Here is a 15,889-nt window from a genome sequence, read left to right on the forward strand (position 1 = left end):
TCACAGGGTTCCAGATGTTCCCAATCACCCCCAAATACTCACAGGGATCCAGATGTTCCCAATCAACCCCAAATACTCACAGGGATCCAGATGTTCCCAATCAACCCCAAATACTCACAGGGATCCAGATATTCCCAATCACCCCCAAATACTCACAGGGATCCAGATATTCCCAATCACCCCCAAATACTCACAGGGATCCAGATGTTCCCAATCAACCCCAAATACTCACAGGGATCCAGATGTTCCCAATCAACCCCAAATACTCACAGGGATCCAGATGTTCCCAATCACATCCAAATACTCAGAGATCCAGATGTTCCAGATCACCCCCAAATACTCACAGGGATCCAGATGTTCCCAATCACCCCCAAATACTCACAGGGATCCAGATGTTCCCAATCACATCCAAATACTCAGAGATCCAGATGTTCCCAATCACCCCAAATACTCAGAGAGCCAGATGTTCCCAATCACCCCAAATACTCAGAGAGCCAGATGTTCCCAATCACCCCAAATACTCAGAGATCCAGATGTTCCCAATCACATCCAAATACTCAGAGATCCAGATGTTCCCAATCACCCCAAATACTCAGAGAGCCAGATGTTCCCAATCACACCCAAATACTCACAAGGATGGTGCACACTAATTCCCACCATGAAAAAGGAGACGAGAAACAAAGCCTTTGTTCATTATACTAGAAACTGTAATATAAAACACATCCAGATTGTTTTCACAGAGATTTCTAGCGGGCGGATAACAGGACGGGAAGGATAACAGGACAGGGGAAGGATTACAGCCCATATTCACTGAGCAGTTTTCTGCTAGGAGACGCCCTCCAGCACTTGAAGCCCCTGCAGCCCAATCGATGGGCAGTAAGTGTCCTATGGCACCAGAAGGTATCTTGCGGCACAGCATGGCTCAGTAAATATGGCCCTATACATTTCCTTTTGCAGGTTAGGCGACGTTACAGCACTCGGGGGCAGATTCACTAAGCAGCGCAGCGTGGTATTTCACCCGGATCCGGCGTTCTCTGGCAGTTATCGCTGGATCAGGGTGATACCCCGACATCTGAGCTGGGCGAACCCTCCGGCATTGGAGAGCAACCACATGTAACAGGGTCCAGGGCGGTGAGGGGGGGGGGAGGCTGGAGAGATACTGTACGTTTCCCAACAGCAATGACTGCAGAGTTACCGGAGCACACGTTACAGCAGCTCACGTTACAGCAGCACACGTTACCGGAGCACACGTTACCGGAGCCATATCCGGGGGTGCCAAGGAATAAGGAATCATTTGATGGCGAGAGAATCCCCAATATCCAGCAATTTGAAAATACACTTTTTGTGTTTCCTCCAGTGAGGTTCTCTTTCCATTCTCCTGGGAATTATCCGCCTGTAACTCTGCAGAATGTTCTATAATCTTTTGGGAGCGCTCAGATTTTCTATTTTTTGGGGGGGCATAAAATGTTGGGGGGATTAATATCATTTTGACGCTTTGAGCCACAAAGCAGTAACCCTTTCCTTGCCAGTGAGGCTGCTTGGCAATGCGTAGCAGACCCCTCTGGCAGCAGAACAGTTAACCGATCCCCTAAATTGTGCGGGATTCGGACATGCACCCCCACTTTCCCCGCCTGTGGTTGCAGCGCTGTGTTACAGAGAGGTCAGAGGGGGCTCAGGGAGTGTGATACAGAGGGGAGACAAGTCATACAGCTACTGAGCAGGATGTGTCTCAGGTACAGTCAGTGGGGCGGGGGGACGTCACAGCGGTGCAGAATCCGGGCGCTGCCGAGCTAGTAACACCGGAGCAGGAAGGAGTTACACGAAGTCCCACGGAGGCAGTCACACAGCTTCCCAATCCGAGGGCCGTGCTTCATAGCACAGCGCTCCCCTACGTCACACTGCGGAGAGACACAGAGACGTCACACTGCGGAGAGACACAGAGACGTCACACTGCAGAGAGACACAGAGACGTCACACTGCGGAGAGACACAGAGACGTCACACTGCGGAGAGACACAGAGACGTCACACTGCGGAGAGACACAGAGACGTCACACTGCGGAGAGACACAGAGACGTCACACTGCGGAGAGACACAGAGACGTCACACTGCGGAGAGACACAGAGACGTCACACTGCGGAGAGAGACACAGAGACGTCACACTGCGGAGAGACACAGAGACGTCACACTGCGGAGAGAGACACAGAGACGTCACACTGCGGAGAGAGACACAGAGACGTCACACTGCGGAGAGACACAGAGACGTCACACTGCGGAGAGACACAGAGACGTCACACTGCGGAGAGAGACACAGAGACGTCACACTGCGGAGAGAGACACAGAGACGTCACACTGCGGAGAGACACAGAGACGTCACACTGCGGAGAGACACAGAGACGTCACACTGCGGAGAGAGACACAGAGACGTCACACTGCGGAGAGACACAGAGACGTCACACTGCGGAGAGACACAGAGACGTCACACTGCGGAGAGACACAGAGACGTCACACTGCGGAGAGACACAGAGACGTCACACTGCGGAGAGATACAGAGACGTCACACTGCGGAGAGACACAGAGACGTCACACTGCGGAGAGAGACACAGAGACGTCACACTGCGGAGAGACACAGAGACGTCACACTGCGGAGAGACACAGAGACGTCACACTGCGGAGAGAGACACAGAGACGTCACACTGCGGAGAGAGACACAGAGACGTCACACTGCGGAGAGACACAGAGACGTCACACTGCGGAGAGACACAGAGACGTCACACTGCGGAGAGAGACACAGAGACGTCACACTGCGGAGAGACACAGAGACGTCACACTGCGGAGAGACACAGAGACGTCACACTGCGGAGAGACACAGAGACGTCACACTGCGGAGAGAGACACAGAGACGTCACACTGCGGAGAGACACAGAGACGTCACACTGCGGAGAGACACAGAGACTTCACACTGCGGAGAGACACAGAGACGTCACACTGCGGAGAGAGACACAGAGAAGTCACACTGCGGAGAGACATAGAGACGTCACACTGCGGAGAGACACAGAGACGTCACACTGCGGAGAGACACAGAGACGTCACACTGCGGAGAGACACAGAGACGTCACACTGCAGAGAGACACAGAGACGTCACACTGCGGAGAGAGACACAGAGACGTCACACTGCGGAGAGATACAGAGACGTCACACTGCGGAGAGACACAGAGACGTCACACTGCAGAGAGACACAGAGACGTCACACTGCGGAGAGACACAGAGACGTCACACTGCGGAGAGACATAGAGACGTCACACTGCGGAGAGACACAGAGACGTCACACTGCAGAGAGACACAGAGACGTCACACTGCGGAGAGACACAGAGACGTCAAACTGTGGAGAGACACAGAGACGTCACACTGCGGAGAGAGACACAGAGACGTCACACTGCGGAGAGAGACACAGAGACGTCACACTGCGGAGAGAGACACAGAGACGTCACACTGCGGAGAGAGACACAGAGACGTCACACTGCAGAGAGACACAGAGACGTCACACTGCGGAGAGACACAGAGACGTCACACTGCGGAGAGACACAGAGACGTCACACTGCGGAGAGACACAGAGACGTCACACTGCAGAGAGACACAGAGACGTCACACTGCGGAGAGACACAGAGACGTCACACTGCGGAGAGACACAGAGACGTCACACTGCGGAGAGACACAGAGACGTCACACTGCGGAGAGAGACACAGAGACGTCAAACTGCGGAGAGACACAGAGACGTCCCACTGCGGAGAGACAGAGACGTCACACTGCGGAGAGAGACACAGAGACCTCACACTGCGGAGAGAGACACAGAGACGTCACACTGCGGAGAGACACAGAGAAACGTCACACTGCGGAGAGAGACACAGAGACGTCACACTGCGGAGAGACACAGAGACGTCACACTGCGGAGAGACACAGAGACGTCACACTGCGGAGAGAGACACAGAGACCTCACACTGCGGAGAGAGACACAGAGACGTCACACTGCGGAGAGACACAGAGAAACGTCACACTGCGGAGAGAGACACAGAGACGTCACACTGCGGAGAGACACAGAGACGTCACACTGCGGAGAGACACAGAGACGTCACACTGTGGAGAGACACAGAGACGTCACACTGCGGAGAGACACAGAGACGTCACACTGCGGAGAGACACAGAGACGTCACACTGCAGAGAGACACAGAGACGTCACACTGCAGAGAGACACAGAGACGTCACACTGCGGAGAGACACAGAGACGTCACACTGCGGAGAGAGACACAGAGACGTCACACTGCGGAGAGACACAGAGACGTCACACTGCAGAGAGACACAGAGACGTCACACTGCGGAGAGACACAGAGACGTCACACTGCGGAGAGACACAGAGACTTCACACTGCGGAGAGACACAGAGACGTCACACTGCGGAGAGACACAGAAACGTCACACTGCGGAGAGACACAGAGACGTCACACTGCGGAGAGAGACACAGAGACGTCACACTGCGGAGAGACACAGAGACGTCCCACTGCGGAGAGACACAGAGACGTCACACTGCGGAGAGAGACACAGAGACGTCACACTGCGGAGAGACACAGAGACGTCACACTGCGGAGAGACACAGAGACGTCAAACTGTGGAGAGACACAGAGACGTCACACTGCGGAGAGAGACACAGAGACGTCACACTGCGGAGAGAGACACAGAGACGTCACACTGCGGAGAGAGACACAGAGACGTCACACTGCGGAGAGAGACACAGAGACGTCACACTGCAGAGAGACACAGAGACGTCACACTGCGGAGAGACACAGAGACGTCACACTGCGGAGAGACACAGAGACGTCACACTGCGGAGAGACACAGAGACGTCACACTGCAGAGAGACATAGAGACGTCACACTGCGGAGAGACACAGAGACGTCACACTGCGGAGAGAGACACAGAGACGTCCCACTGCGGAGAGACACAGAGACGTCACACTGCGGAGAGAGACACAGAGACGTCACACTGCGGAGAGAGACACAGAGACGTCACACTGCGTAGAGACACAGAGACGTCACACTGCGGAGAGACACAGAGACGTCAAAGTGTGGAGAGACACAGAGACGTCACACTGCGGAGAGAGACACAGAGACGTCACACTGCGGAGAGACACAGAGACGTCACACTGCGGAGAGACACAGAGACGTCAAACTGTGGAGAGACACAGAGACGTCACACTGCGGAGAGAGACACAGAGACGTCACACTGCGGAGAGAGACACAGAGACGTCACACTGCGGAGAGAGACACAGAGACGTCACACTGCGGAGAGAGACACAGAGACGTCACACTGCAGAGAGACACAGAGACGTCACACTGCGGAGAGACACAGAGACGTCACACTGCGGAGAGACACAGAGACGTCACACTGCGGAGAGACACAGAGACGTCACACTGCAGAGAGACATAGAGACGTCACACTGCGGAGAGACACAGAGACGTCACACTGCGGAGAGAGACACAGAGACGTCCCACTGCGGAGAGACACAGAGACGTCACACTGCGGAGAGAGACACAGAGACGTCACACTGCGGAGAGAGACACAGAGACGTCACACTGCGTAGAGACACAGAGACGTCACACTGCGGAGAGACACAGAGACGTCAAAGTGTGGAGAGACACAGAGACGTCACACTGCGGAGAGAGACACAGAGACGTCACACTGCGGAGAGACACAGAGACGTCACACTGCGGAGAGACACAGAGACGTCAAACTGTGGAGAGACACAGAGACGTCACACTGCGGAGAGAGACACAGAGACGTCACACTGCGGAGAGAGACACAGAGACGTCACACTGCGGAGAGAGACACAGAGACGTCACACTGCGGAGAGAGACACAGAGACATCACACTGCAGAGAGACACAGAGACGTCACACTGCGGAGAGACACAGAGACGTCACACTGCGGAGAGACACAGAGACGTCACACTGCGGAGAGACACAGAGACGTCAAACTGCGGAGAGACACAGAGACGTCAAACTGCGGAGAGACACAGAGACGTCACACTGCGGAGAGACACAGAGACGTCACACTGCAGAGAGACACAGAGACGTCACACTGCGGAGAGAGACACAGAGACGTCACACTGCGGAGAGACACAGAGACGTCACACTGCGGAGAGACACAGAGACGTCACACTGCGGAGAGACACAGAGACGTCACACTGCGGAGAGAGACACAGAGACGTCACACTGCGGAGAGAGACACAGAGACGTCCCACTGCGGAGAGACACAGAGACGTCACACTGCGGAGAGACACAGAGACGTCACACTGCAGAGAGACATAGAGACGTCACACTGCGGAGAGACACAGAGACGTCACACTGCATAGAGAGACACAGAGACGTCACACTGCGGAGAGAGACACAGAGACGTCACACTGCAGAGAGACACAGAGACGTCACACTGCGGAGAGACACAGAGACGTCACACTGCAGAGAGACACAGAGACGTCACACTGCGGAGAGACACAGAGACGTCACACTGCGGAGAGAGACACAGAGACGTCCCACTGCGGAGAGACAGAGACGTCACACTGCGGAGAGAGACACAGAGACGTCACACTGCGGAGAGAGACACAGAGACGTCACACTGCGGAGAGACACAGAGACGTCACACTGCGGAGAGACACAGAGACGTCAAACTGCGGAGAGACACAGAGACGTCACACTGCGGAGAGAGACACAGAGACGTCACACTGCGGAGAGAGACACAGAGACGTCACACTGCGGAGAGAGACACAGAGACGTCACACTGCGGAGAGAGACACAGAGACGTCACACTGCAGAGAGACACAGAGACGTCACACTGCGGAGAGACACAGAGACGTCACACTGCGGAGAGACACAGAGACGTCACACTGCGGAGAGACACAGAGACGTCAAACTGCGGAGAGACACAGAGACGTCACACTGCGGAGAGACACAGAGACGTCACACTGCAGAAAGACACAGAGACGTCACACTGCGGAGAGAGACACAGAGACGTCACACTGCGGAGAGACACAGAGACGTCACACTGCGGAGAGACACAGAGACGTCACACTGCAGAGAGACACAGAGACGTCAAACTGCGGAGAGACACAGAGACGTCACACTGCGGAGAGACACAGAGACGTCACACTGCGGAGAGACACAGAGACGTCACACTGCGGAGAGAGACACAGAGACGTCACACTGCGGAGAGACACAGAGACGTCACACTGCGGAGAGACACAGAGACGTCACACTGCGGAGAGAGACACAGAGACGTCACACTGCGGAGAGACACAGAGACGTCACACTGCGGAGAGACACAGAGACGTCACACTGCGGAGAGACACAGAGACGTCACACTGCGGAGAGAGACACAGAGAAGTCACACTGCGGAGAGAGACACAGAGACGTCACACTGCGGAGAGAGAGACAGAGACATCACACTGCGGAGAGAGACACAGAGACGTCACACTGCGGAGAGACACAGAGACGTCACACTGCGGAGAGACAGAGATGTCACACTGCGGAGAGACACAGAGACGCCACACTGCGGAGAGAGACACAGAGACGTCACACTGCGGAGAGACACACAGAGACGTCACACTGCGGAGAGAGACAGAGGCGTCACACTACGGAGAGACACAGACACGTCACACTGCGGAGAGACACAGAGACGTCACACTGCGGAGAGAGACAGAGACGTCACACTGCAGAGAGAGACACAGAGACGTCACACTGCGGAGAGACACAGAGACGTCACACTGCGGAGAGACACAGAGACGTCACACTGCAGAGAGAGACACAGAGACGTCACACTGCGGAGAGAGACAGAGAAACGTCACACTGCGGAGAGAGACACAGAGACGTCACACTGCGGAGAGACACAGAGACGTCACACTGCAGAGAGAGACACAGAGACGTCACACTGCGGAGAGAGACAGAGACGCCACACTGCGGAGAGAGACAGAGACGTCACACTGCGGAGAGAGACAGAGACGTCACACTGCGGAGAGAGACACAGAGACGTCACCCTGCGGAGAGACACAGAGGCGTCACACTGTGGAGAGAGAGACAGAGACGTCACACTGCGGAGAGAGACAGAGACGTCACACTGCGGAGAGACACAGAGACGTCACACTGCGGAGAGACACAGAGACGTCACACTGCGGAGAGACACAGAGACGTCACACTGCGGAGAGACACAGAGACGTCACACTGCGGAGATACACAGAGACGTCACACTGCGGAGAGACACAGAGACGTCACACTGCGGAGAGACACAGAGACGTCACACTGCGGAAAGACACAGAGATGTCACACTGCGGAGAGAGACACAGAGACGTCACACTGCGGAGAGAGACACAGAGACGTCACACTGCGGAGAGACACAGAGACGTCACACTGCGGAGAGACACAGAGACATCACACTGCGGAGAGACACAGAGACGTCACACTGCGGAGAGACACAGAGACGTCACACTGCGGAGAGATACAGAGACGTCACACTGCGGAGAGACACAGAGACGTCACACTGCGGAGAGAGACACAGAGACGTCACACTGCGGAGAGAGACAGCACACTGCAGAGATACACACAGAGATGTCACACTGCGGAGAGATGTCACACTGCGGAGAGACAGCACACTGTGGAGAGACACACAGTGAGAAATCACACTCCGGAGAGACAAACAGAGAGGTGTCACACTGCAGAGAGACATCACACTGCGGAGAGAGAGACACAGAGACTTCACACTGTGGACAGAGACAGACATCACACTGTGAAGAGAGACATCACACTGCAGAGAGATACAGTGAGAGATATCACACTGCAGAGAGAAACAGTGAGAGACATCACACTGCAGAGAGACACATTGAGAGACATCACACTGCAGAGAGACACAGTGAGAGACATCACACTGCAGAGAGACACAGAACGACAGATAAATTACTGAGAAGAGAGAGAGAGGAAGAGACAACACACTTGGAAGCGAGACATCATACTGGGGAGGGATAGAGAAACGGAGAGAGAGACAGATAGACATCACACTGGCTAGAGAGAGGGAGAAAGGGGGGAGAGAGAGGAAGAGAAACATCACTGCACATAGAGAGAGAGAGAGACATTAAACTGCACATAGAGAGAGAGAGAGAGAGAGAGAGAGAGAGAGAGAGAGAGAGAGAGATTACACTGCACACTCTCTCTCTCTCTCACCTTGTTACTGCTCTCTCTCCTTCACTTTCGGTCACTTTCCCTGTTCTTCTTCCTCCCTCATTCACGTGCCTCCTCTCCCTCCCGGTCTCTCCCCCCATCCCATCTCTCCCTGTCTATATCTCTCCCTCTCCCCATCTCTCCCTGTCACTCCCCATCTCTCCCCCCTCTCCCTGCCTCTCTCCCCCTCTCTCTCCCCTCTCCCCCTGTCTCTCTCCCCATCTCTCCCTGTCTCTATACCCTCTCCCCATCTCTCCCTGTCTCTCTCCCCCCTCCCCATCATTCCCTGTCTCTCCCCCCGTCTATCTCTCTCCCTCTCCCCATCTCTCCCTGTTACTCCCCATCTCTCCCGCTCTCCCTGCCTCTCTCCCCTCTCCCCCTGTCTCTTTCCCCATCTCTCCCTGTCTCTATCCCCCCTCCCCATCTCTCCGTCTCTCTCCCACCTCCCCATCACTCCCTGTCTCTCTCCCCATCCCCATCTCTCTCCCCTGTCCCCATCTCTCCATGTCTCTCTCCCCAACTATCCCTGTCTATCTCTCTCCCCATTTATCCCTGTCTCTCTCCCATCTCACCATGTCTCTCTCCCCATCTCTCCCCTCCTTTCCCTGTCTCTCACTCCATCTCTCCCCTCCTCTCCATGTCTCTCACCCCTTCTCTCCCTCTCCCCATCTCTCCCCGTCCCTCCCCCTCCTCTCCCTGTCTCTATCTCACCCTTGTCTCCCTCTCCCCACCTCTCTCCCTGTCTATCTCTCTTTCCTCTCCCCTCCCAACTCCCCATCTCTTCCTGTCTGTCTCTCCCTCCGTCTCTCTGCCTCACCCTCTCTCCCCATCTCTCCCTGTCTCTCTACCCTTCTCTCCCTGTGTCTCCCCCTACTCTCCCTGTCTCTCTCCCCTCTCCCCACCTCTCCTTATCTCTCTCTCCTCTCCCCATCTATCCCTGTCTCTCTCCCATCCCTCCTGGTCTCTCTCCCAGTCACTCTCCCCTCCTCTCCGTGTCTATCTCTCCCCCCCCCCTCTCTCAGTCTCTCTTTCCTCCCAACTCCCCATTTCTCCCTGTCTCTTCCCATCTCTCCCCATCTCTGTCTGTCTGTCTCTCCTCCCATCCCCACCACTCCCTCCCTATCCCCACCACTCCCTCCCTATCCCCACCACTCCCTGTCTCTCTCCCCTCCTCTCTCTGCCTCAACACCTCTCTCCCCATCTCTCCCTCCCCATATCTCCGTTTCGCACCCTCTCCCCTCCTCTCTGCCTCTCAACATCTCCCACCACCTTCTCCTTGTCTCCCCACCACACCCCTCCTCTCCGTCTCTCCCCCTTTCCCCACCTCTCCCTGTCTCCCTCCCTCCCCATCTCTCCCTGTCTCCCACTCCTCCTCTCTGCCTCCCCACCTCTCCTTGTCTCTCTCTCTCCCCTCTTCTCCCTGTCTCTCTCCTTCTCCCCCCCCCCCCCCCCCACTTCCGTGCCTCCCCTCAGCGTTACATGACTCACCATAGGTACTTGGCTGGCTTTCTTCTGCACGCTTATACTCTTGTCCTGATTATATTCTAACATCTCTTCCAGAGCGTCCACCTGCAACAACAAGTTACATCCTCCAGTGACGGGGGGGAGGTCATGGACCTCGAAGCAGGACTGGAGCACCAGAGGCAGGTAACGTATGATGAGAGGGTAGTGGATGCATAAGGCAACCTCCCAGCAGAGGTGGTAAGGGACAAACACAGTAATTTTACCGCCGGGTGAGAAGGGGTGAGGAAAGTGAGGAATGCAAACCAGAGATAACGTTCTTACAGACTGCAAAACACATAACATTCATTTAATAATCATATTCTGTTACATTAAGGTAAACCTAACCTCCTTTAGCACTTTGTAATGCTCAATGCATTTCACCCAGTCTGGTATACATTCTATACATACAGGTGTCTATATATCTATATACACACACACACACACACACACACACACACACACACACACACACACACACACACACACACACACACACACACACACACACACACACACACACACACACACACACACACACACACACACACACACACACACACACGTAGCTAACAATACAGGCAGTCCTCGGTTATCCGACACAATGCGTTACTCAAAATGGCATTGGATAGAGAAACGTCTTAAAGTGAAACACGTTTTCCCATAGGGACACTGTTTAAATGACAGGTTCCGTTCCTGAAGGCATTTTTAACACTAAAATACACCAAATATTTTATGCAGGCAATAAGATATGCAGCACACACATAAATCATATAGTGTATATACTGTATTATGTATATACTATATTATATATATAATATAACATAAAATATAATATAATAATATAATATATTATATAGTATAATATAATATTATATTATATAATATATATATTATATACACATAAACAACTTTGCAAAGCGTTATAAGAGCGTTGGATAAGCCGTTTTGGCGTTGTAAAAATGAATATAGGTATGCATTGCATAGCGTTGGATAAGCCATTCGTTGTAAAGCGAAGCGTTGTAAAACGAGGACTGCCTGTATATCTATGGCTATCTGAATATATATATATTTAGTGATACCTTTTTTATTTGGACTAACAATATATACATATGCACACACAGTACAGATAGACAGACACACATACATACACACACACTGAACCACACACAAACACACACAGGCACACTTGTGCACTCACTAAGTTCCTGGCCGGCAGAGTTTCTTGTGCCCGGGAGACCTGCCCGTAGTCCTCCGCTGTACATGCCAGGATCAGGGCAGTGAGGCACAGGGTCAGTAGCAGGGCTGAGTGACGGGGGGGCCGCAGGCTGGCACGGGGGGACTTCTTTGCCTTGTCCATGGTTCTATCTGTGGTCTGGCTTCTCGTGTCTGTCTGTACCGCTGCTCTGCTCTCTAGCCATGCTGCAGCCCCCCTTTATAGTAATCCGGAGGGGAGGTCTCTGCACGGAACAGCCATCCCACCACACACACCCCACTTCCCACACACCCCACCTCCCCCCACCCCAACTCCCACCCCAGACACCCCACCTCCCCCCACACACACACCCCACCTCCCCCCACACCACCTCCCCCCAGCATCTTAACCCCACCAACTCCTAACCCGCCCCGTCACCCTGAGAAGAGCTGATAAACACTGTATCTATGGAAATGTGTGCAAGACCCCCGCGGTTTGATGAAGAATTCTCTCGTTGGTCCATGTCACCACCTCCGACATCTCCACATCTAATCCGATGCTAAATCCCTGCACTGTCCCAGGACATCTTACAGTATACTCTGCCTGTTTGTGCATCTTTATATGTGCGTGTGCGTGTCGTGCCTGAGCAATTCATTAAGGGCTCATGTATTTGGTGGTGAATTATCCCAATGTTTGCCCTATTCCCTACACTCCCTATACCCTGCACTCCCTATACCCTGCACTCCCTGCACTCTCTATACCCTGCACTCCCTGCACTCTCTATACCCTGCGCTTCTCTTTATATGTTTTGACTTTATTTTTATTATTATTTTTGGCAGCTAGGGGTAACACTGGTATATTGTGTGTGAGAGGTTCCCTCCTGTGGCATAGTGCTAGTAACACACACACACCTTATAACATTATATACACCCTTATTACATTATACACACACCGTATTACATTATATACACACACTTTATTACATTATACACACACCTTATTACATTATATACACATACTTTATTACATTATACACACACCTTATTACATTATATACACATACTTTATTACATTATACACACACCGTATTACATTATACTCACACCGTATTACATTATACACACACCTTATTACATTATACACACACCGTATTACATTATATACACACACACCTTATTACATTATATACACACCGTATTACATTATACACACCGTATTACATTATATACACACACCTTATTACATTATACACACACCGTATTACATTATATACACACACCTTATTACATTATATATACTGTGTGTATTTTAGTATATGCAACTGAAAATATCTTAGGTAAAATCCATATTTGAATCCTGTCTCATTCAACCCTTAATTAAATTAAGCTTTCACACCAAGGCAGGGAACACCCTGTTAGAGAAACCATCTGTTTGAATGTGCCTCACATGTGCTAATAAAGCCGGCTGAACTTAACTGTCAGGTGACTTTTTAGGCCCATTTAAACCCAGGTAGAACAGCCTTAAGCTGCCTGCAGCCCATCTCCAAGTAGCCCATTGTAAGTAGCAGGACAACTGAAGTTTAAAAGGAAGTTGTGACGCAGTGGACAACACCTATTGGCCCTGATTACTGCATTTGATCTACGCTGGGAAGGAGGATATTATCTATCCCAGACTGCACACCGCCGCACGTTACTATTTATATTTGCTGTGATCTCACTTCTTCTCAAATTATTCACTTCTTTCTACCTGCCTCAGTATGTTTCTAACTCTATTCATATATCTCCATCTCTCCTTTCTTCCCCACTTCTCAGTTCACATGAACTCCTTTCTTACCTGCGCCCTCTGTCACCACACAGCTATATCCCCGCACTAAAACACACCCCTACAAATCATTCTCACACATTCTCTTTCTTTCCATGCTTCTCCTCCTTGCTTCTGGGGATATCTCTCCCCATCCTGGTCCCTGCCTTATTTCTACTGTACATGCTCTCACCCTCGCCTGTCAAATGCAACCTCTACTCCCTCTGGTGTTAACCCCTCCAACCTCATGCCCATCCCCGACCACCCTCCCTCCTCTCTCCCTTTCTCCTGTGCCCTTTGGAATGCTCGCTCCCTCTCTAACAAGTTCCTCTCTGTGCATGACTCCTTTCTCTCTCACTCTCTGCTTCTCTTTGCTATAACTGAGACCTGGCTCACTCAGTCTGACTCTGCTCTGGAAGCTGCCCTCTCCTACGGTGGCCTTTCCTTCTCACACACTCCGCGCCCTTATGGCAGGGGTGGAGGCGTAGGGCTACTCCTCTTCTCCTCTCTGCCATTACCGAACCCTTCCTATCCCCCCCCCTCTTGCTTTTCCCTCCTTTTGAGGCTCACACTGTCCATATCTTCTCTCCACTCCCTGTCCATGTGGCGGTCATCTATCGCCCACCTACCTCTACTCACCCCCCTTCGGCCTTTCTCTCTCACTTTGAATCCTGGCTCTCTTTCTTTTTCTCCTCAGACTCCCCTTTTCTTCTCCTTGGGGACTTCAACTGCCACATTGATGACCCCTCTCTTCCTTGGGTTTCCCGCTTTCTCTCTCTAACCTCTTCTTTTGGCCTTCAACAGTGGACTGCAGCCAGCAAACACAAGGATGGCCTCTACCTAGACCTGGTTTTCACTAAACTTTTCTCTCTGATTTCTCCATTTCCCCTTTTCCTCTCTCTGACCATCACATCATCTCATTCTTTCTATTCTCTCTACTTCTCCCCTTCTCCACCTCCATCTACCCCTAGCTTCTGCAGAGACCTGCGCTCTATGAACCTACCAGCCTTTGAGTCCACTTTACGCTCCTCCCTCTCCTCTCTCAGCTCTGCTACAGACCCTGACAACCTGTTCAGGAAATACAACTCTGCCTTATTCTCCTCTCTTGATCTACATGCCCTGCTTTCTCTCTGCCACCCTCGCTCTTCTAACCCCAGACCCTGGCTAAATTCCCACACACACATGCTGCGTTCCTCCACTTGTTCCTCTGAACGCCTCTGGAGGAAATCTCACACGCTCGCAGACTTCCTTCACTACAAATTTATGCTATCCTGTTTTAACTCTGCCCTCTCTCAAGCTAAACAAACCTACTTTTCTTCACTCATCAACACGCACAAGTTTAACCCACACCGACTCTTCTCTGTCTTTGATTCTCTACTCAAACCACCCTCAGCTGCCTCTTCTTCCTCCATCTCACCTCAGGATTTTGCTGACTATTTTAAGGAAAAGGTGGAATCCATACGTCAGAACATCCCCTCTGTTTCCTCCTCCCATCCTACACCATTTCCTAACTCTCCTCTTGCATTCCTTGACTCTTTTTCCACTGTCTCTGAAGAGGATGTGTCACTGTTGTTATCCTCTTCTCCCACTACCACTTGCTCTCTTGACCCCATTCCCTCCCATCTCCTAAAACCTCTTGGTCCTACTATAATCCCTACGCTCACACACATTTTTAACTCCTCCCTCTACTCGGGTACCTTTCCATCCTCCTTCAAGCATGCAACAGTTATACCCTTACTCAAAAACAGCAAGCTTGACCCTACCTGTCTTTCACTATTGACCTGTCTCCCTCCTGCCTTTTGCCTCTAAACTCCTTGAATGTCTTGTATTCTCTCGCTTGCTCCATTTTCTTAAAACCTATTCTCTCCTAGACCCTCTACAATCTGGCTTCCGCACTGCTCACTCCACTGATAAAGCCCTCACTAAAATAACTAATAACTAATGCTGCCAAAGACAGAGGTCATTACACTCTGCTCATATTACTCGACCTCAAAGCATTTGACACCGTGGACTCTTCTCCTTCACATTCTCCATACTTGGTATTTGGAACAAAGCTCTATCCTGGATCTCCTCTTACCTCTCCCATCATACTTTCAGTGTCTCTTCTGCTGACACCTCCTCCTCTATTGATTTCTCTGTGGGGT

The 15,889-nt window shown here is 52.1% G+C and overlaps 1 protein-coding gene across 1 annotated transcript; it reads right to left on the reverse strand.

Moving 5' to 3' along the window:
- Positions 1–685: 685 nt before the first annotated feature.
- On the reverse strand, positions 686–12,173 carry LOC142499111 (cocaine- and amphetamine-regulated transcript protein-like). The gene is made up of 3 exons (XM_075608003.1): positions 11,952–12,173; positions 10,739–10,819; positions 686–1,898 (listed from the first exon to the last, which is right to left on the reverse strand). Exons 1-3 carry the CDS (start codon positions 12,108–12,110, stop codon positions 1,791–1,793), a joined length of 348 nt encoding a protein of 115 aa, XP_075464118.1. The 5' UTR covers positions 12,111–12,173; the 3' UTR covers positions 686–1,790.
- Between the last annotated feature and the right edge of the window lie 3,716 nt (positions 12,174–15,889).

Source organism: Ascaphus truei, chromosome 7, assembly GCF_040206685.1.
Source record: "Ascaphus truei isolate aAscTru1 chromosome 7, aAscTru1.hap1, whole genome shotgun sequence".
Taxonomy (NCBI): domain Eukaryota; kingdom Metazoa; phylum Chordata; class Amphibia; order Anura; family Ascaphidae; genus Ascaphus; species Ascaphus truei.